This window comes from Astyanax mexicanus, chromosome 18, assembly GCF_023375975.1.
Source record: "Astyanax mexicanus isolate ESR-SI-001 chromosome 18, AstMex3_surface, whole genome shotgun sequence".
Lineage (NCBI taxonomy): Eukaryota > Metazoa > Chordata > Actinopteri > Characiformes > Acestrorhamphidae > Astyanax > Astyanax mexicanus.
In genome coordinates, this window is record NC_064425.1 from 31,111,918 (window position 1) to 31,132,425 (window position 20,508).

Genomic DNA, 20,508 nt, shown 5'->3' on the forward strand with positions numbered 1-20,508 from the left:
AAAAAAAAATGAAGAGATAAAAATTAAGACATATAGGGAGTTTTTGTCTTTTTTTCTTTGGTTACTTTTTGTAGTGAAAGTTAAAAGGAGCTTTTATTTTGAGGCAAGATCTTTGTATTAGTCCGTAGAGCTGCTTTACTTTTGTCAAGAGCAGTAAATGACAGTGAAAAGACTCAGGTCTGTGAGTGACTTATAAATAGGCTTGTTGGGAGTTGATCTTTCGCTTACGGCCATACCACCCTGAGAACGCCCGATCTCGTCTGATCTCGGAAGCTAAGCAGGGTCGGGCCTGGTTAGTACTTGGATGGGAGACCGCCTGGGAATACCAGGTGCTGTAAGCTTTTCCATCTTTCCTTTATTTTTTACTCCGTTCAGTCCATGATGTCACAATTTTTTACAAGGCTACACTGTGTTTACTCTTCATATAAAACACTTACAGTAAACCATATACAGATTAAATACTCACTTAAAAGTTCTTTCATTTTTCTGAAGGAGGATATTGTTTCTTCATGCTAATAAATAAAGAAAAAATGCATTATTTTTTATTTTCTTAACATAGGTACAGGGCGACTGACTCCTGTTCATGGGGCTCTACCACGCTAAAGATTTCAGATTTAACACACCTGAGTCTAGAATGTTCACGTGATCCTGAAGGTCTTAATTACCTGGATCAAGTGTGCCGCGGACTCAGGTTGTTTGGATGGCAGGGGTGAAAAAAAATAAAAAGGCACCTTCTGTAGGACACAGGGCCTTTCTGTAAATGTATGCCAAGTATACTTTAATCTGTGTGTATGATTTTATTTATTTATTTCTCAGAATATTCTTTGTAAATATGATTTTTTTTTAATTGGGCTTTTTTTTATTGGGCCTAATCTGAAGCTTCCATTCCATTGAGTAAGAAACGTAGAGAAAGAAAATTGAACAAAAAAAATGAAGAGATAAAAATTAAGACATATAGGGAGTTTTTGTCTTTTTTTCTTTGGTTACTTTTTGTAGTGAAAGTTAAAAGGAGCTTTTATTTTGAGGCAAGATCTTTGTATTAGTCCGTAGAGCTGCTTTACTTTTGTCAAGAGCAGTAAATGACAGTGAAAAGACTCAGGTCTGTGAGTGACTTATAAATAGGCTTGTTGGGAGTTGATCTTTCGCTTACGGCCATACCACCCTGAGAACGCCCGATCTCGTCTGATCTCGGAAGCTAAGCAGGGTCGGGCCTGGTTAGTACTTGGATGGGAGACCGCCTGGGAATACCAGGTGCTGTAAGCTTTTCCATCTTTCCTTTATTTTTTACTCCGTTCAGTCCATGATGTCACAATTTTTTACAAGGCTACACTGTGTTTACTCTTCATATAAAACACTTACAGTAAACCATATACAGATTAAATACTCACTTAAAAGTTCTTTCATTTTTCTGAAGGAGGATATTGTTTCTTCATGCTAATAAATAAAGAAAAAAGCATTATTTTTTATTTTCTTAACATAGGTACAGGGCGACTGACTTCTGTTCCTGGGGCTCTACCACGCTAAAGATTTCAGATTTAACACACCTGAGTCTAGAATGTTCACGTGATCCTGAAGGTCTTAATTACCTGGATCAAGTGTGCCGCGGACTCAGGCTGTTTGGATGGCAGGGGTGAAAAAAATTAAAAAGGCACCTTCTGTAGGACACAGGGCCTTTCTGTAAATGTATGCCAAGTATACTTTAATGTGTGTGTATGATTTTATTTATTTATTTCTCAGAATATTCTTTGTAAATATGATTTTTTTTTAATTGGGCTTTTTTTTATTGGGCCTAATCTGAAGCTTCCATTCCATTGAGTAAGAAACGTAGAGCAAGAAAATTGAACAAAAAAAAAAATGAAGAGATAAAAATTAAGACATATAGGGAGTTTTTGTCTTTTTTTCTTTGGTTACTTTTTGTAGTGAAAGTTAAAAGGAGCTTTTATTTTGAGGCAAGATCTTTGTATTAGTCCGTAGAGCTGCTTTACTTTTGTCAAGAGCAGTAAATGACAGTGAAAAGACTCAGGTCTGTGAGTGACTTATAAATAGGCTTGTTGGGAGTTGATCTTTCGCTTACGGCCATACCACCCTGAGAACGCCCGATCTCGTCTGATCTCGGAAGCTAAGCAGGGTCGGGCCTGGTTAGTACTTGGATGGGAGACCGCCTGGGAATACCAGGTGCTGTAAGCTTTTCCATCTTTCCTTTATTTTTTAATCCGTTCAGTCCATGATGTCACAATTTTTTACAAGGCTCCACTGTGTTTACTCTACATATAAAACACTTACAGTAAACCATATACAGATTAAATACTCACTTAAAAGTTCTTTCATTTTTCTGAAGGAGGATATTGTTTCTTCATGCTAATAAATAAAGAAAAGAATGCATTATTTTTTATTTTCTTAACGTATAGGTACAGGGCGGCTCACTCCTGTTCCTGGGGCTCTACCACGCTAAAGATTTCAGATTTAACACACCTGAGTCTAGAATATTCACGTGATCCTGAAGGTCTTAATTACCTGGATCAAGTGTGCCGCGGACTCAGGCTGTTTGGATGGCAGGGGTGAAAAAAATTAAAAAGGCACCTTCTGTAGGACACAGGGCCTTTCTGTAAATGTATGCCAAGTATACTTTAATGTGTGTGTATGATTTTATTTATTTATTTCTCAGAATATTCTTTGTAAATATGATTTTTTTTTAATTGGGCTTTTTTTTATTGGGCCTAATCTGAAGCTTCCATTCTATTGAGTAAGAAACGTAGAGCAAGAAAATTGAAAAAAAAAAAATGAAGAGATAAAAATTAAGACATATAGGGAGTTTTTGTCTTTTTTTCTTTGGTTACTTTTTGTAGTGAAAGTTAAAAGGAGCTTTTATTTTGAGGCAAGATCTTTGTATTAGTCCGTAGAGCTGCTTTACTTTTGTCAAGAGCAGTAAATGACAGTGAAAAGACTCAGGTCTGTGAGTGACTTATAAACAGGCTTGTTGGGAGTTGATCTTTCGCTTACGGCCATACCACCCTGAGAACGCCCGATCTCGTCTGATCTCGGAAGCTAAGCAGGGTCGGGCCTGGTTAGTACTTGGATGGGAGACCGCCTGGGAATACCAGGTGCTGTAAGCTTTTCCATCTTTCCTTTATTTTTTACTCCGTTCAGTCCATGATGTCACAAATTTTTACAAGGCTACACTGTGTTTACTCTTCATATAAAACACTTACAGTAAACCATATACAGATTAAATACTCACTTAAAAGTTCTTTCATTTTTCTGAAGGAGGATATTGTTTCTTCATGCTAATAAATAAAGAAAAAATGCATTATTTTTTATTTTCTTAACATAGGTACAGGGCGACTGACTTCTGTTCCTGGGGCTCTACCACGCTAAAGATTTCAGATTTAACACACCTGAGTCTAGAATGTTCACGTGATCCTGAAGGTCTTAATTACCTGGATCAAGTGTGCCGCGGACTCAGGCTGTTTGGATGGCAGGGGTGAAAAAAATTAAAAAGGCACCTTCTGTAGGACACAGGGCCTTTCTGTAAATGTATGCCAAGTATACTTTAATGTGTGTGTATGATTTTATTTATTTATTTCTCAGAATATTCTTTGTAAATATGATTTTTTTTAATTGGGCTTTTTTTTATTGGGCCTAATCTGAAGCTTCCATTCCATTGAGTAAGAAACGTAGAGCAAGAAAATTGAACAAAAAAAAAATGAAGAGATAAAAATTAAGACATATAGGGAGTTTTTGTCTTTTTTTCTTTGGTTACTTTTTGTAGTGGAAGTTAAAAGGAGCTTTTATTTTGAGGCAAGATCTTTGTATTAGTCCGTAGAGCTGCTTTACTTTTGTCAAGAGCAGTAAATGACAGTGAAAAGACTCAGGTCTGTGAGTGACTTATAAATAGGCTTGTTGGGAGTTGATCTTTCGCTTACGGCCATACCAGAACGCCCGATCTCGTCTGATCTCGGAAGCTAAGCAGGGTCGGGCCTGGTTAGTACTTGGATGGGAGACCGCCTGGGAATACCAGGTGCTGTAAGCTTTTCCATCTTTCCTTTATTTTTTACTCCGTTCAGTCCATGATGTCACAAATTTTTACAAGGCTACACTGTGTTTACTCTTCATATAAAACACTTACAGTAAACCATATACAGATTAAATACTCACTTAAAAGTTCTTTCATTTTTCTGAAGGAGGATATTGTTTCTTCATGCTAATAAATAAAGAAAAAATGCATTCTTTTTTATTTTCTTAACATAGGTACAGGGCGACTGACTCCTGTTCCTGGGGCTCTACCACGCTAAAGATTTCAGATTTAACACACCTGAGTCTAGAATGTTCACGTGATCCTGAAGGTCTTAATTACCTGGATCAAGTGTGCCGCGGACTCAGGCTGTTTGGATGGCAGGGGTGAAAAAATGTAAAAAGGCACCTTCTGTAGGACACAGGGCCTTTCTGTAAATGTATGCCAAGTATACTTTAATGTGTGTGTATGATTTTATTTATTTATTTCTCAGAATATTCTTTGTAAATATGATTTTTTTTTTAATTGGGCTTTTTTATTGGGCCTAATCTGAAGCGTCCATTCCATTGAGTAAGAAACGTAGAGCAAGAAAATTGAACAAAAAAAAATGAAGAGATAAAAATTAAGACATATAGGGAGTTTTTGTCTTTTTTTCTTTGGTTACTTTTTGTAGTGAAAGTTAAAAGGAGCTTTTATTTTGAGGCAAGATCTTTGTATTAGTCCGTAGAGCTGCTTTACTTTTGTCAAGAGCAGTAAATGACAGTGAAAAGACTCAGGTCTGTGAGTGACTTATAAATAGGCTTGTTGGGAGTTGATCTTTCGCTTACGGCCATACCACCCTGAGAACGCCCGATCTCGTCTGATCTCGGAAGCTAAGCAGGGTCGGGCCTGGTTAGTACTTGGATGGGAGACCGCCTGGGAATACCAGGTGCTGTAAGCTTTTCCATCTTTCCTTTATTTTTTACTCCGTTCAGTCCATGATGTCACAATTTTTTACAAGGCTACACTGTGTTTACTCTTCATATAAAACACTTACAGTAAACCATATACAGATTAAATACTCACTTAAAAGTTCTTTCATTTTTCTGAAGGAGGATATTGTTTCTTCATGCTAATAAATAAAGAAAAAAATGCATTATTTTTTATTTTCTTAACGTATAGGTACAGGGCGGCTCACTCCTGTTCCTGGGGCTCTACCACGCTAAAGATTTCAGATTTAACAAACCTGAGTCTAGAATGTTCACGTGATCCTGAAGGTCTTAATTACCTGGATCAAGTGTGCCGCGGACTCAGGCTGTTTGGATGGCAGGGGTGAAAAAAATTAAAAAGGCACCTTCTGTAGGACACAGGGCCTTTCTGTAAATGTATGCCAAGTATACTTTAATGTGTGTGTATGATTTTATTTATTTATTTCTCAGAATATTCTTTGTAAATATGATTTTTTTTTAATTGGGCTTTTTTTTTATTGGGCCTAATCTGAAGCTTCCATTCCATTGAGTAAGAAACGTAGAGCAAGAAAATTGAACAAAAAAATGAAGAGATAAAAATTAAGACATATAGGGAGTTTTTGTCTTTTTTTCTTTGGTTACTTTTTGTAGTGAAAGTTAAAAGGAGCTTTTATTTTGAGGCAAGATCTTTGTATTAGTCCGTAGAGCTGCTTTACTTTTGTCAAGAGCAGTAAATGACAGTGAAAAGACTCAGGTCTGTGAGTGACTTATAAATAGGCTTGTTGGGAGTTGATCTTTCGCTTACGGCCATACCACCCTGAGAACGCCCGATCTCGTCTGATCTCGGAAGCTAAGCAGGGTCGGGCCTGGTTAGTACTTGGATGGGAGACCGCCTGGGAATACCAGGTGCTGTAAGCTTTTCCATCTTTCCTTTATTTTTTACTCCGTTCAGTCCATGATGTCACAATTTTTTACAAGGCTACACTGTGTTTACTCTTCATATAAAACACTTACAGTAAACCATATACAGATTAAATACTCACTTAAAAGTTCTTTCATTTTTCTGAAGGAGGATATTGTTTCTTCATGCTAATAAATAAAGAAAAAATGCATTATTTTTTATTTTCTTAACATAGGTACAGGGCGACTGATTCCTGTTCATGGGGCTCTACCACGCTAAAGATTTCAGATTTAACACACCTGAGTCTAGAATGTTCACGTGATCCTGAAGGTCTTAATTACCTGGATCAAGTGTGCCGCGGACTCAGGCTGTTTGGATGGCAGGGGTGAAAAAAATTAAAAAGGCACCTTCTGTAGGACACAGGGCCTTTCTGTAAATGTATGCCAAGTATACTTTAATGTGTGTGTATGATTTTATTTATTTATTTCTCAGAATATTCTTTGTAAATATGATTTTTTTTTTAATTGGGCTTTTTTTTATTGGGCCTAATCTGAAGCTTCCATTCCATTGAGTAAGAAACGTAGAGCAAGAAAATTGAACAAAAAAAATGAAGAGATAAAAATTAAGACATATAGGGAGTTTTTGTCTTTTTTTCTTTGGTTACTTTTTGTAGTGAAAGTTAAAAGGAGCTTTTATTTTGAGGCAAGATCTTTGTATTAGTCCGTAGAGCTGCTTTACTTTTGTCAAGAGCAGTAAATGACAGTGAAAAGACTCAGGTCTGTGAGTGACTTATAAATAGGCTTGTTGGGAGTTGATCTTTCGCTTACGGCCATACCACCCTGAGAACGCCCGATCTCGTCTGATCTCGGAAGTTTAGCAGGGTCGGGCCTGGTTAGTACTTGGATGGGAGACCGCCTGGGAATACCAGGTGCTGTAAGCTTTTTCATCTTTCCTTTATTTTTTACTCCGTTCAGTCCATGATGTCACAAATTTTTACAAGGCTACACTGTGTTTACTCTTCATATAAAACACTTACAGTAAACCATATACAGATTAAATACTCACTTAAAAGTTATTTCATTTTTCTGAAGGAGGACATTCTTTCTTCATGCTAATAAATAAAGAAAAAATGCATTATTTTTTATTTTCTTAACATAGGTACAGGGCGACTGACTCCTGTTCCTGGGGCTCTACCACGCTAAAGATTTTAGATTTAACACACCTGAGTCTAGAATGTTCACGTGATCCTGAAGGTCTTAATTACCTGGATCAAGTGTGCCGCGGACTCAGGCTGTTTGGATGGCAGGGGTGAAAAAAATTAAAAAGGCACCTTCTGTAGGACACAGGGCCTTTCTGTAAATGTATGCCAAGTATACTTTAATGTGTGTGTATGATTTTATTTATTTATTTCTCAGAATATTCTTTGTAAATATGATTTTTTTTATTGGACTTTTTTTATTGGGCCTAATCTGAAGCTTCCATTCCATTGAGTAAGAAACGTAGAGCAAGAAAATTGAACAAAAAAAATGAAGAGATAAAAATTAAGACATATAGGGAGTTTTTGTCTTTTTTTCTTTGGTTACTTTTTGTAGTGAAAGTTAAAAGGAGCTTTTATTTTGAGGCAAGATCTTTGTATTAGTCCGTAGAGCTGCTTTACTTTTGTCAAGAGCAGTAAATGACAGTGAAAAGACTCAGGTCTGTGAGTGACTTATAAATAGGCTTGTTGGGAGTTGATCTTTCGCTTACGGCCATACCACATCGCCCGATCTCGTCTGATCTCGGAAGCTAAGCAGGGTCGGGCCTGGTTAGTACTTGGATGGGAGACCGCCTGGGATTACCAGGTGCTGTAAGCTTTTCCATCTTTCCTTTATTTTTTAATCCGTTCAGTCCATGATGTCACAATTTTTTACAAGGCTCCACTGTGTTTACTCTTCATATAAAACACTTACAGTAAACCATATACAGATTAAATACTCACTTAAAAGTTCTTTCATTTTTCTGAAGGAGGATATTGTTTCTTCATGCTAATAAATAAAGAAAAAAATGCATTATTTTTTATTTTCTTAACGTATAGGTACAGGGCGGCTCACTCCTGTTCCTGGGGCTCTACCACGCTAAAGATTTCAGATTTAACACACCTGAGTCTAGAATATTCACGTGATCCTGAAGGTCTTAATTACCTGGATCAAGTGTGCCGCGGACTCAGGCTGTTTGGATGGCAGGGGTGAAAAAAATTAAAAAGGCACCTTCTGTAGGACACAGGGCCTTTCTGTAAATGTATGCCAAGTATACTTTAATGTGTGTGTATGATTTTATTTATTTATTTCTCAGAATATTCTTTGTAAATATGATTTTTTTTAATTGGGCTTTTTTTTATTGGGCCTAATCTGAAGCTTCCATTCTATTGAGTAAGAAACGTAGAGCAAGAAAATTGAAAAAAAAAATGAAGAGATAAAAATTAAGACATATAGGGAGTTTTTGTCTTTTTTTCTTTGGTTACTTTTTGTAGTGAAAGTTAAAAGGAGCTTTTATTTTGAGGCAAGATCTTTGTATTAGTCCGTAGAGCTGCTTTACTTTTGTCAAGAGCAGTAAATGACAGTGAAAAGACTCAGGTCTGTGAGTGACTTATAAATAGGCTTGTTGGGAGTTGATCTTTCGCTTACGGCCATACCACCCTGAGAACGCCCGATCTCGTCTGATCTCGGAAGCTAAGCAGGGTCGGGCCTGGTTAGTACTTGGATGGGAGACCGCCTGGGAATACCAGGTGCTGTAAGCTTTTCCATCTTTCCTTTATTTTTTACTCCGTTCAGTCCATGATGTCACAAATTTTTACAAGGCTACACTGTGTTTACTCTTCATATAAAACACTTACAGTAAACCATATACAGATTAAATACTCACTTAAAAGTTCTTTCATTTTTCTGAAGGAGGATATTGTTTCTTCATGCTAATAAATGAAGACAAAATGCATTATTTTTAATTTTCTTAAGATAGGTACAGGGCGACTGACTCCTGTTCCTGGGGCTCTACCACGCTAAAGATTTCAGATTTAACACACCTGAGTCTAGAATGTTCACGTGTATCCTGAAGGTCTTAATTACCTGGATCAAGTGTGCCGCGGACTCAGGCTGTTTGGATGGCAGGGGTGAAAAAAAATTAAAAAGGCACCTTGGGCCTTTCTGTAAATGTATGCCAAGTATACTTTAATGTGTGTGTATGATTTTATTTATTTATTTCTCAGAATATTCTTTGTAAATATGATTTTTTTTTTAATTGGGCTTTTTTTTTTACTGGGCCTAATCTGAAGCTTCCATTCCATTGAGTAAGAAACGTAGAGCAAGAAAATTGAAAAAAAAAAAATGAAGAGATAAAAATTAAGACATATAGGGAGTTTTTGTCTTTTTTCTTTGGTTACTTTTTGTAGTGAAAGTTAAAAGGAGCTTTTATTTTGAGGCAAGATCTTTGTATTAGTCCGTAGAGCTGCTTTACTTTTGTCAAGAGCAGTAAATGACAGTGAAAAGACTCAGGTCTGTGAGTGACTTATAAATAGGCTTGTTGGGAGTTGATCTTTCGCTTACGGCCATACCATCCTGAGAACGCCCGATCTCGTCTGATCTCGGAAGCTACGCAGGGTCGGGCCTGGTTAGTACTTGGATGGGAGACCGCCTGGGAATACCAGGTGCTGTAAGCTTTTCCATCTTTCCTTTATTTTTTACTCCGTTCAGTCCATGATGTCACAAATTTTTACAAGGCTACACTGTGTTTACTCTTCATATAAAACACTTACAGTAAACCATATACAGATTAAATACTCACTTAAAAGTTCTTTCATTTTTCTGAAGGAGGATATTCTTTCTTCATGCTAATAAATAAAGAAAAAATGCATTATTTTTTATTTTCTTAACATAGGTACAGGGCGACTGACTCCTGTTCCTGGGGCTCTACCACGCTAAAGATTTCAGATTTAACACACCTGAGTCTATAATGTTCACTTGTATCCTGAAGGTCTTAATTACCTGGATCAAGTGTGCCGCGGACTCAGGCTGTTTGGATGGCAGGGGTGAAAAAAATTAAAAAGGCACCTTCTGTAGGACACAGGGCCTTTCTGTAAATGTATGCCAAGTATACTTTAATGTGTGTGTATGATTTTATTTATTTATTTCTCAGAATATTCTTTGTAAATATGATTTTTTTTTAATTGGGCTTTTTTTTATTGGGCCTAATCTGAAGCTTCCATTCCATTGAGTAAGAAACGTAGAGCAAGAAAATTGAACAAAAAAAATGAAGAGATAAAAATTAAGACATATAGGGAGTTTTTGTCTTTTTTTCTTTGGTTACTTTTTGTAGTGAAAGTTAAAAGGAGCTTTTATTTTGAGGCAAGATCTTTGTATTAGTCCGTAGAGCTGCTTTACTTTTGTCAAGAGCAGTAAATGACAGTGAAAAGACTCAGGTCTGTGAGTGACTTATAAATAGGCTTGTTGGGAGTTGATCTTTCGCTTACGGCCATACCACCCTGAGAACGCCCGATCTCGTCTGATCTCGGAAGCTAAGCAGGGTCGGGCCTGGTTAGTACTTGGATGGGAGACCGCCTGGGAATACCAGGTGCTGTAAGCTTTTCCATCTTTCCTTTATTTTTTACTCCGTTCAGTCCATGATGTCACAATTTTTTACAAGGCTACACTGTGTTTACTCTTCATATAAAACACTTACAGTAAACCATATACAGATTAAATACTCACTTAAAAGTTCTTTCATTTTTCTGAAGGAGGATATTCTTTCTTCATGCTAATAAATAAAGAAAAAATGCATTATTTTTTATTTTCTTAACATAGGTACAGGGCGACTGACTCCTGTTCCTGGGGCTCTACCACGCTAAAGATTTCAGATTTAACACACCTGTGTCTAGAATGTTCACGTGATCCTGAAGGTCTTAATTACCTGGATCAAGTGTGCCGCGGACTCAGGCTGTTTGGATGGCAGGGGTGAAAAAAATTAAAAAGGCACCTTGTGCCTTTCTGTAAATGTATGCCAAGTATACTTTAATGTGTGTGTATGATTTTATAGATAGATAGATAGATAGATACTTTATTGATCCCCGGGGGGAAATTCTTGGCATCCAGCAGCAGGTTACACAATACACAAAGTTAAAAAAAGATAAAATATAAAATATAAAGATACATATAAATACAATCAAATAAGAAATAGAATATACAGTGTAAATGTACAGTCTTCGTGTGTGTGTGTGTAATGGAGATGGAGAATGGAGGTAGTGCAGTTGAACACAATAGACAGTGAACACCTGATGTCAGCCAAACAGAAAGTGCAAATACACAGTTATATAATAATTTAAATTAAGCAGTGCAAAAGATACGTAAGCAGTGCAAAAGATACGTAAACAGTAGATGAATTAACTAGTGAATGAACTACTAGTGCAAAATATGGTAGAACTATAAAAAGTGTTCTAGGCATCAGCAAGTCTGAGAGTGTGTCCATAGCTGGGGGTGTGTCCATGGTGTGGCCAGAGTGGCCGGAATGAAAAAGTTTCACAGAGTCTTTAGTTTGCTGTGCTGAGAGGAGTTGAACAGTCTTATGGCCTGAGGAACAAAAGACTTTCGGAGTCTGTCTGTGGAGCAGGACTGGGACAGCAGTCTGCCGCTGAATGAGCTCCTCTGCCTGGTGATGGTGCTGTGCAGAGGGTGGTGAACATTGTCCATGATGTTCAGCAGCTTGCTGAGGGCTCTCCTCTCTGCCAGTGGTGTTAAGGACTCCAGCTCTAATCCCAGCACAGAACCAGCTTTCCTCACCAGCCTGTCCAGTCGTCCAGCATCCCTCTTGCTGATGCTGCCTCCCCAACACACAACAGTGTAAAAGAGGACGCTGGCTACCACAGACTGGTAGAACATCAGGAGGAGTTATTTATTTATTTCTCAGAATATTCTTTGAAAATATGATTTTTTTTAATTGGGCTTTTTTTTTATTGGGCCTAATCTGAAGCTTCCATTCCATTGAGTAAGGAACGTAGAGCAAGAAAATTGAACAAAAAAATGAAGAGATAAAAATTAAGACATATAGGGAGTTTTTGTCTTTTTTTCTTTGGTTACTTTTTGTAGTGAAAGTTAAAAGGAGCTTTTATTTTGAGGCAAGATCTTTGTATTAGTCCGTAGAGCTGCTTTACTTTTGTCAAGAGCAGTAAATGACAGTGAAAAGACTCAGGTCTGTGAGTGACTTATAAATAGGCTTGTTGGGAGTTGATCTTTCGCTTACGGCCATACCACCCTGAGAACGCCCGATCTCGTCTGATCTCGGAAGCTAAGCAGGGTCGGGCCTGGTTAGTACTTGGATGGGAGACCGCCTGGGAATACCAGGTGCTGTAAGCTTTTCCATCTTTCCTTTATTTTTTACTCCGTCCAGTCCATGATGTCACAAATTTTTACAAGGCTACACTGTGTTTACTCTTCATATAAAACACTTACAGTAAACCATATACAGATTAAATACTCACTTAAAAGTTATTTCATTTTTCTGAAGGAGGATATTGTTTCTTCATGCTAATAAATAAAGAAAAAATGCATTCTTTTTTATTTTCTTAACATAGGTACAGGGCGACTGACTCCTGTTCCTGGGGCTCTACCACGCTAAAGATTTCAGATTTAACACACCTGAGTCTAGAATGTTCACGTGATCCTGAAGGTCTTAATTACCTGGATCAAGTGTGCCGCGGACTCAGGCTATTTGGATGGCAGGGGTGAAAAAAATTAAAAAGGCACCTTCTGTAGGACACAGGGCCTTTCTGTAAATGTATGCCAAGTATACTTTAATGTGTGTGTATGATTTTATTTATTTATTTCTCAGAATATTCTTTGTAAATATGATTTTTTTTTAATTGGGCTTTTTTTATTGGGCCTAATCTGAAGCTTCCATTCCATTGAGTAAGAAACGTAGAGCAAGAAAATTGAACAAAAAAAAATGAAGAGATAAAAATTAAGACATACAGGGAGTTTTTGTCTTTTTTTCTTTGGTTACTTTTTGTAGTGAAAGTTAAAAGGAGCTTTTATTTTGAGGCAAGATCTTTGTATTAGTCCGTAGAGCTGCTTTACTTTTGTCAAGAGCAGTAAATGACAGTGAAAAGACTCAGAGTGACTTATAAATAGGCTTGTTGGGAGTTGATCTTTCGCTTACGGCCATACCACCCTGAGAACGCCCGATCTCGTCTGATCTTGGAAGCTAAGCAGGGTCGGGCCTGGTTAGTACTTGGATGGGAGACCGCCTGGGAATACCAGGTGCTGTAAGCTTTTCCATCTTTCCTTTATTTTTTACTCCGTTCAGTCCATGATGTCACAATTTTTTACAAGGCTACACTGTGTTTACTCTTCATATAAAACACTTACAGTAAACCATATACAGATTAAATACTCACTTAAAAGTTCTTTCATTTTTCTGAAGGAGGATATTGTTTCTTCATGCTAATAAATAAAGAAAAAAATGCATTATTTTTTATTTTCTTAACGTATAGGTACAGGGCGGCTCACTCCTGTTCCTGGGGCTCTACCACGCTAAAGATTTCAGATTTAACACACCTGAGTCTAGAATGTTCACGTGATCCTGAAGGTCTTAATTACCTGGATCAAGTGTGCCGCGGACTCAGGCTGTTTGGATGGCAGGGGTGAAAAAAATTAAAAAGGCACCTTCTGTAGGACACAGGGCCTTTCTGTAAATGTATGCCAAGTATACTTTAATGTGTGTGTATGATTTTATTTATTTATTTCTCAGAATATTCTTTGTAAATATGATTTTTTTTTAATTGGGCTTTTTTTTTATTGGGCCTAATCTGAAGCTTCCATTCCATTGAGTAAGAAACGTAGAGCAAGAAAATTGAACAAAAAAAATGAAGAGATAAAAATTAAGACATATAGGGAGGTTTTGTCTTTTTTTCTTTGGTTACTTTTTGTAGTGAAAGTTAAAAGGAGCTTTTATTTTGAGGCAAGATCTTTGTATTAGTCCGTAGAGCTGCTTTACTTTTGTCAAGAGCAGTAAATGACAGTGAAAAGACTCAGGTCTGTGAGTGACTTATAAATAGGCTTGTTGGGAGTTGATCTTTCGCTTACGGCCATACCACCCTGAGAACGCCCGATCTCGTCTGATCTCGGAAGCTAAGCAGGGTCGGGCCTGGTTAGGACTTGGATGGGAGACCGCCTGGGAATACCAGGTGCTGTAAGCTTTTCCATCTTTCCTTTATTTTTTACTCCGTTCAGTCCATGATGTCACAATTTTTTACAAGGCTACACTGTGTTTACTCTTCATATAAAACACTTACAGTAAACCATATACAGATTAAATACTCACTTAAAAGTTCTTTCATTTTTCTGAAGGAGGATATTGTTTCTTCATGCTAATAAATAAAGAAAAAATGCATTATTTTTTATTTTCTTAACATAGGTACAGGGCGACTGACTCCTGTTCCTGGGGCTCTACCACGCTAAAGATTTCAGATTTAACACACCTGAGTCTAGAATGTTCACGTGATCCTGAAGGTCTTAATTACCTGGATCAAGTGTGCCGCGGACTCAGGCTGTTTGGATGGCAGGGGTGAAAAAATTTAAAAAGGCACCTTCTGTAGGACACAGGGCCTTTCTGTAAATGTATGCCAAGTATACTTTAATGTGTGTGTATGATTTTATTTATTTATTTCTCAGAATATTCTTTGTAAATATGATTTTTTTTTAATTGGGCTTTTTTTATTGGGCCTAATCTGAAGCTTCCATTCCATTGAGTAAGAAACGTAGAGCAAGAAAATTGAACAAAAAAAAATGAAGAGATAAAAATTAAGACATATAGGGAGTTTTTGTCTTTTTTTCTTTGGTTACTTTTTGTAGTGAAAGTTAAAAGGAGCTTTTATTTTGAGGCAAGATCTTTGTATTAGTCCGTAGAGCTGCTTTACTTTTGTCAAGAGCAGTAAATGACAGTGAAAAGACTCAGGTCTGTGAGTGACTTATAAATAGGCTTGTTGGGAGTTGATCTTTCGCTTACGGCCATACCACCCTGAGAACGCCCGATCTCGTCTGATCTCGGAAGCTACACTGTAAAAAGTAAAACACTGCTCTCATTCATGTAAAGTGTTTTTACTCACTCTAATAATGAAAAAATATTAGATTATTTGCTTGAATGCAAGTAATTAATTTATAGCTGCGGTTTTAACTTGAGGTTTTACATTGATATAGTATAGAAAGTCAGCTGGACATGAATTTGGATTTTTTAATTTAATTAAGTCATGTTTTTAGATTAAAAAAGCTTGCGCATGCGCATTTTGGGAAAGTGGGCGGGACTGGACAACATGACGCGGACAAGGTGGGCGGGGCTGGACGTGCTGGGTGTCCAACTCCGCAGTCTGCAGTCAGCACCCTCTCGGTAATTCTGCAGCAATCAGAGGGGACTCAGGAGACCACAGAGGAGAAGACCACAGAGGAGAAGACTCAGACAGGTAAATTAATTATTAATTATTAATTTATTTTTTGTGTGAATTAATGTTAAACTAGCTAACTAACATTAGCTAAAGCACGCTTACAGTTAGCTACCTGAATTAGCCTTTGAAATAAATATGTGTTTTCTCTCCCAGCTAACTAGCTAGTTAGCATTAAAAAAATCTTATGAGTCAATCTTTTAGTTGACAATAGTATGCGCGTGGCACGTCTCATTTTTTTCAAATGGTTGTTATTAGCAGCACTGGTATAGCTGGCTACAGGGCATAAGCCATTGGTGTAAGTTACTTGGCGCCAAAATTATAAATCATATCTGCCGTTTGTAGCTAACTAGCAAGTTAGCTAACCTAGCTACCTCAGTGTTTTCAGTGGTCCACTGAGGGAACAGATTGGGTAAGCTTTGTGTATTAAATACATTCCAATGTGTCTGTCTGTAGCTGAGGGACACGGCAAGGTAAGTTAGATGGAAATCTAAAAAAAAAGAAAAACAGAACTTTTCTCAGCCTTTTCAGCGAACAGCTAGCTAGCTAGCTTGGTTACCCGGCTAATATAGCTAACCTAGCTAGCTGGCTGTTAGCTGAAAAGACACAGAAAAATTCTGCTTTGCCTTTTTTAACAACCTTGTAAAAAAGAAAGCCAGTTTAATGTTTGTTTGACACAATTGTCTGCCGTAATTTTGAAACACTGCTTCCATCGGGAGCTTGGAACTATTCTGGAAGTTTCTTAGTGGAATTTTATATTCCACCTTAATTGGGGCTGAAACTACAGCCAACAAAATGGTCCTTTGGTGCTTTTTAAGGTGGAATGTTCGTTTCATAATGCAATCTAAGTGCCTAGCCATCTCGTAAAACAAACTTGGTCAAAATTTTCTGCCGTTTTATGACATTTTAAACACTGCATCGAGAAAGAGGTACTATTCTGATTTTTTTTTTTTTTTTTTTTTTTTTTTTATACAATTTTCCATTTCACCTTAAATTGTGTTGACTCGATGTGCACCGAAATGTGCTGTGCTGTTTTAAGTTGGAGTGTCAGTTTCATGCTGCAAGTTAGGCGGCTGGTAATGGCTGGTTTTATGTCTGTTAATTTCTGTTAATTATTTTTGTTGTACACAATATCAATGATGGGTGTACACTTCAGGAATTTGCATTATTGTAATAATGTATTCTTTACATTTAGTACAGTTTGCTAAAATAATTTGTTTTTTCTATTTACTTCAAGGAAGAAGTCCTAAATAAGTGCAACCTGTTTGGAAAGTTCTGTGAATAAGTCAATGGTAAGTCACTTTTATCTCATCATAGGGTAATTTGATTACTAGGGTCACCTCCTAATTCGCAACTCCTCTCTTTCATGTCCCCTCCGTTGTTCCTGTATGTGCAAATGTAAAGATTGCAACAATTCATATTCAAGAAGATCTGACCTTCTGAAACACTATAAACGTGAAAATAAGCAAAAATATAATTCAGTCCGGCATGTGATTTTTATTTGACTTTCCTTTATCACTAATTATTTTTTCTAAATATATATATATATATATATATATATATATATATATATATATATATATATATATATATATATATATATATATATATTGAAGTGACTAGTTTTTGTTTTCTTTTTTGCCCATTTTTATTTTCAAGATCAACGCTGAGTTTCTGCGAATCACAACTGTTCCGCTGGAAGTAAAGTTTTTTGGTCAGTTTGACAAACATACCACCAAGCTGCTGGAGGTCATTCGAAGAAAGGGGGAGCTGTGAAAGAGAGGAATGCCAGGAACATGCAGGGTTTGGATGAGGTAGCTATGAATGTTTTTTGTGTTTATTGAATTCCTGCTGGGTGAGGCTATGAGATATGTGTTTTGTTTTGATGACAGAAAATGTCTGTAGTTTAGTATTGCACTTTATCATCGCAAAATACACCCTTTACAGCAGCCTTATATAACTTGGGTGACGCACAGAAGAGTCAGCGCACCACAGAGTTGGTAACTGATTTTCTGGGCTGAGGCTACCACCTGTTCCTAAATACACCAATCATTCAGTTAAACACACTGCTGCTTTCTTTAATTTAGGTGCACAAATTAATTGCAGTAGAAAAGTAAAATATATGTTTTTACTCTTATATATTTTATATATATACAACAATTTGCACAGCGTAGAACAGCATAGTCAAATTGCATTTTGTTGGGTTTCTCAGTAAAATTAAAATATGAAAATATGCTTTAATTGGGTATAATTCAGCATGGAATAAGAAATAGCTCTTTCTTGTTTATATTTTATGTAAATAAATGTGAAAATCATTACATTTATAGAAAACATGCAATATCGTGATATATCGTTATTGGCATATGAAGTGATCTATATCTGGATTTTTTTTTGTGTGCATCTCTTCATACTCAGACTGTGGACATCAGCACCAGAAGGGAATGCATCCTCAGGTCTCTGATGATCTATCTGGGTGAACCTGTTGAGTATCTCATCAAAGAGTCCCAGGTAAGGACACCTCTCTTACTCAGACAACCAACTGAATGTTCGAAAATTGTGTTGATTATGCTTGTTGAAGTTGTGAAAATTTAGGGTCTTTACATACAGGTTTTTAGTGGAATCATAGAACTTTCTCATGCTGCTATATGTTCAATTAGGATTTTACACACTCCCAGTGAGAATGGGATCTAAGTTTTCAATAGTAAGATATTTTCATAGTAGGATAACAGTACTCAAAAATATTTTCAGCTGCGTTTAGTGAGCAACAATAAGCAACAAATTATTACCGAAAGTGTCTCGTTTTTTATGTGTTTCCCGAGTTTCCATTTCAAAATAAAACTCAATGAGGTTACCAAACCAATTTTGTGCTTCAGTCAGTAAAAAGTAGTTAGGAGTATTCAAATCAATAAAATAAGGGTGCCCATACTTTTGCACCGGTCAAATTTTGGTTTAATGCATATTGCACATTTTCTGTTAGTACAATAAACCTCATTTCAATCCTGAAATATTACTGTGTCCATCAGTTATTAGATATATCAAACTGAAATGGCTGCTGCAAACACCCAAATATTTACAACTAAAAATTATTAAGATTAATAGGGGTGCCCAAACTTTTTCATATGACTGTACGTGGTTATAGCCCATTTAATGATATTAATGCAGGGTGGGCATAGTTTTATTAGTCTACTGCCTAAACTATACATTGTGTCAATATAAACCCATAGTGAAATTAATTCATCAGACCCTCTTCTGTCAGAAAACATGGAGTTTACAATCAAATAGGCGTAATTGTAGATTAGATAATGAACGGTCACTCTGCATTTTCTTTAGGAAATGCACTTTTCTAGTTTCCTTTCTTATTTGATTTTTAAGTGCCAATTGTATGATAATTATATTTACAAAATATCTATAATGTTTCTATTATATTCTTTCTTAATATGTCACAAATTGCTTGATTATGTGATTGTTTGCTCTTTGTTTAAAAATAAGATTTATATTAAACTTGAATACCATGTACATTAATACATGAAACCATGTATTAATATCATTTAATGGGATGTATCCCCTTTAGTCTGAGTGACCCCTACATCTACAACTATGCTTTTTTTTTTTTTGCTTTTTTTGTCTCATATATGGCTTTCTTCTTTTTTTTTCCCCAGGGTGTTCAGGAAAATGAGGCACAAGAGCTGGACCAGTCAGCCATGTCGATTGTTGTCGCCACAAATGATGATTCTCACCCACCAATCAAAGACGTTACAATATTCATTGAGGGAACACAAGTTCCCTCAGTTGCGACAGCCTTTGTGATGTTGGTTGGGCTCATATACGCACTCAACATGAAGTACCCAAAGAAAACAAGAGCCCAAAAGTCAATAGGCTGAGCGCACAACTGTACAGGTCAGAGTAAACAGAGTCAAGTTGCACTGGTTTACTTGAGTTCCATTTTGACTTTTTTTGTTCCTAAAACCAGTGATTGCACTCTTTATATGGTGTTGCATGTTACATATGCCTGAATATTCCTTGTGTTATTTTAAAAACATGTCTGCCAAGATTCCAAGACTATTGTTCTTATAGGCTGAAGTAGAGTGTGAAAGATTAGATCTACAACCTTTAAATTGTCGTTTTTTTTTACCATCATATATAACCATTGTTAAGTGTTCATGTGTTTTTATATTGCCAGCTCATGGATTTGTTTCACTTTATTGCTGCTAAATCAATTTGAAACTTCAGTGCTAAACACAATAAAAGTGTTCTGAAGCTATGTTCTGAGTGGTTATTAGTCAGTGTACATGTAAAGCAATTTTTATCAGTTAATTTCCTATATAATTTTAAATAGTGCCAGCTTTTCTCTCTTTTTTGAGCCAATATAAAATAATCAGTTGATTTAATATGTAAAATTAGTTGCATTGAGGTCAAGTTTTTGCATTAAATCAAATTGACTATTTACATTACATAAATAAAGACAATATATATTTTTAACTTGAGACAATTCAAAATAATTGAATTGTCCCAGTCTAAAACAATAGCTTACACGGAGTAAAAATAATCAGGTTGAATCAAATATTTTTTTTTATATTGAGCCAATGAAAAATATTTCGTGTGATCGATTACTTCAATTTTTTTAGGTTTATCCAATGTTTTATTTTTTACAGTGTAAGCAGGGTCGGGCCTGGTTAGTACTTGGATGGGAGACCGCCTGGGAATACCAGGTGCTGTAAGCTTTTCCATCTTTCCTTTATTTTTTACTCCGTTCAGTCCATGATGTCACAATTTTTTACAAGGCTACACTGTGTTTACTCTTCATATAAAACACTTACAGTAAACCATATACAGATTAAATACTCACTTAAAAGTTCTTTCATTTTTCTGAAGGAGGATATTGTTTCTTCATGCTAATAAATAAAGAAAAAATGCATTATTTTTTATTTTCTTAACATAGGTACAGGGCGACTGACTCCTGTTCATGGGGCTCTACCACGCTAAAGATTTCAGATTTAACACACCTGAGTCTAGAATGTTCACGTGATCCTGAAGGTCTTAATTACCTGGATCAAGTGTGCCGCGGACTCAGGTTGTTTGGATGGCAGGGGTGAAAAAAAATAAAAAGGCACCTTCTAGGACACAGGGCCTTTCTGTAAATGTATGCCAAGTATACTTTAATCTGTGTGTATGATTTTATTTATTTATTTCT

General features: G+C 36.4%; 1 protein-coding gene, 13 non-coding genes and 2 pseudogenes across 17 annotated transcripts; all 16 read left to right on the forward strand.

Annotated features, from left to right (window-relative positions):
• The first annotated feature begins 222 nt into the window (after nt 1-222).
• On the forward strand, nt 223-341 carry LOC125783988 (5S ribosomal RNA). The gene has a single exon (XR_007426708.1). It is a non-coding gene; the product is annotated as a 5S ribosomal RNA (ribosomal RNA).
• An 803-nt stretch (nt 342-1,144) lies between these two features.
• LOC125783999 (5S ribosomal RNA) lies at nt 1,145-1,263 on the forward strand. Its single transcript, XR_007426719.1, has one exon. It is a non-coding gene; the product is annotated as a 5S ribosomal RNA (ribosomal RNA).
• An 805-nt stretch (nt 1,264-2,068) lies between these two features.
• LOC125784010 (5S ribosomal RNA) lies at nt 2,069-2,187 on the forward strand. The gene has a single exon (XR_007426730.1). It is a non-coding gene; the product is annotated as a 5S ribosomal RNA (ribosomal RNA).
• Nucleotides 2,188-2,994: 807 nt separating this feature from the next.
• LOC125784021 (5S ribosomal RNA) lies at nt 2,995-3,113 on the forward strand. Its single transcript, XR_007426741.1, has one exon. It is a non-coding gene; the product is annotated as a 5S ribosomal RNA (ribosomal RNA).
• Nucleotides 3,114-3,917: 804 nt separating this feature from the next.
• Nucleotides 3,918-4,030, forward strand: LOC125783287 (5S ribosomal RNA; annotated as a pseudogene).
• An 803-nt stretch (nt 4,031-4,833) lies between these two features.
• On the forward strand, nt 4,834-4,952 carry LOC125784032 (5S ribosomal RNA). Its single transcript, XR_007426752.1, has one exon. It is a non-coding gene; the product is annotated as a 5S ribosomal RNA (ribosomal RNA).
• Nucleotides 4,953-5,758: 806 nt separating this feature from the next.
• On the forward strand, nt 5,759-5,877 carry LOC125784043 (5S ribosomal RNA). The gene has a single exon (XR_007426763.1). It is a non-coding gene; the product is annotated as a 5S ribosomal RNA (ribosomal RNA).
• An 804-nt stretch (nt 5,878-6,681) lies between these two features.
• On the forward strand, nt 6,682-6,800 carry LOC125783097 (5S ribosomal RNA). The gene has a single exon (XR_007425831.1). It is a non-coding gene; the product is annotated as a 5S ribosomal RNA (ribosomal RNA).
• An 800-nt stretch (nt 6,801-7,600) lies between these two features.
• On the forward strand, nt 7,601-7,713 carry LOC125783290 (5S ribosomal RNA; annotated as a pseudogene).
• Nucleotides 7,714-8,517: 804 nt separating this feature from the next.
• Nucleotides 8,518-8,636, forward strand: LOC125784055 (5S ribosomal RNA). Its single transcript, XR_007426775.1, has one exon. It is a non-coding gene; the product is annotated as a 5S ribosomal RNA (ribosomal RNA).
• Nucleotides 8,637-9,432: 796 nt separating this feature from the next.
• LOC125783239 (5S ribosomal RNA) lies at nt 9,433-9,551 on the forward strand. The gene has a single exon (XR_007425973.1). It is a non-coding gene; the product is annotated as a 5S ribosomal RNA (ribosomal RNA).
• Nucleotides 9,552-10,355: 804 nt separating this feature from the next.
• On the forward strand, nt 10,356-10,474 carry LOC125784066 (5S ribosomal RNA). Its single transcript, XR_007426786.1, has one exon. It is a non-coding gene; the product is annotated as a 5S ribosomal RNA (ribosomal RNA).
• Nucleotides 10,475-12,118: 1,644 nt separating this feature from the next.
• On the forward strand, nt 12,119-12,237 carry LOC125784077 (5S ribosomal RNA). The gene has a single exon (XR_007426797.1). It is a non-coding gene; the product is annotated as a 5S ribosomal RNA (ribosomal RNA).
• Nucleotides 12,238-13,033: 796 nt separating this feature from the next.
• LOC125783066 (5S ribosomal RNA) lies at nt 13,034-13,152 on the forward strand. Its single transcript, XR_007425801.1, has one exon. It is a non-coding gene; the product is annotated as a 5S ribosomal RNA (ribosomal RNA).
• An 807-nt stretch (nt 13,153-13,959) lies between these two features.
• On the forward strand, nt 13,960-14,078 carry LOC125783233 (5S ribosomal RNA). Its single transcript, XR_007425967.1, has one exon. It is a non-coding gene; the product is annotated as a 5S ribosomal RNA (ribosomal RNA).
• A 1,124-nt stretch (nt 14,079-15,202) lies between these two features.
• LOC111194594 (uncharacterized) lies at nt 15,203-19,578 on the forward strand. 4 transcript variants are annotated; one of them, XM_049467349.1, is made up of 5 exons: nt 15,203-15,338; nt 16,555-16,609; nt 16,977-17,131; nt 17,733-17,825; nt 18,977-19,578. In XM_049467349.1, the coding sequence occupies exons 3-5, from the start codon at nt 17,114-17,116 to the stop codon at nt 19,196-19,198; spliced, it is 333 nt and encodes a 110-aa protein (XP_049323306.1). In that variant the 5' UTR covers nt 15,203-15,338; nt 16,555-16,609; nt 16,977-17,113; the 3' UTR covers nt 19,199-19,578. The 4 variants fall into 4 exon arrangements, with proteins under 4 accessions (XP_049323306.1, XP_049323307.1, XP_049323308.1 ...); XM_049467348.1 differs by having other exon boundaries at nt 15,231-15,338; nt 16,559-16,609; XM_049467350.1 differs by lacking the exon at nt 16,977-17,131 and having other exon boundaries at nt 15,229-15,338.
• Nucleotides 19,579-20,508: the final 930 nt, after the last annotated feature.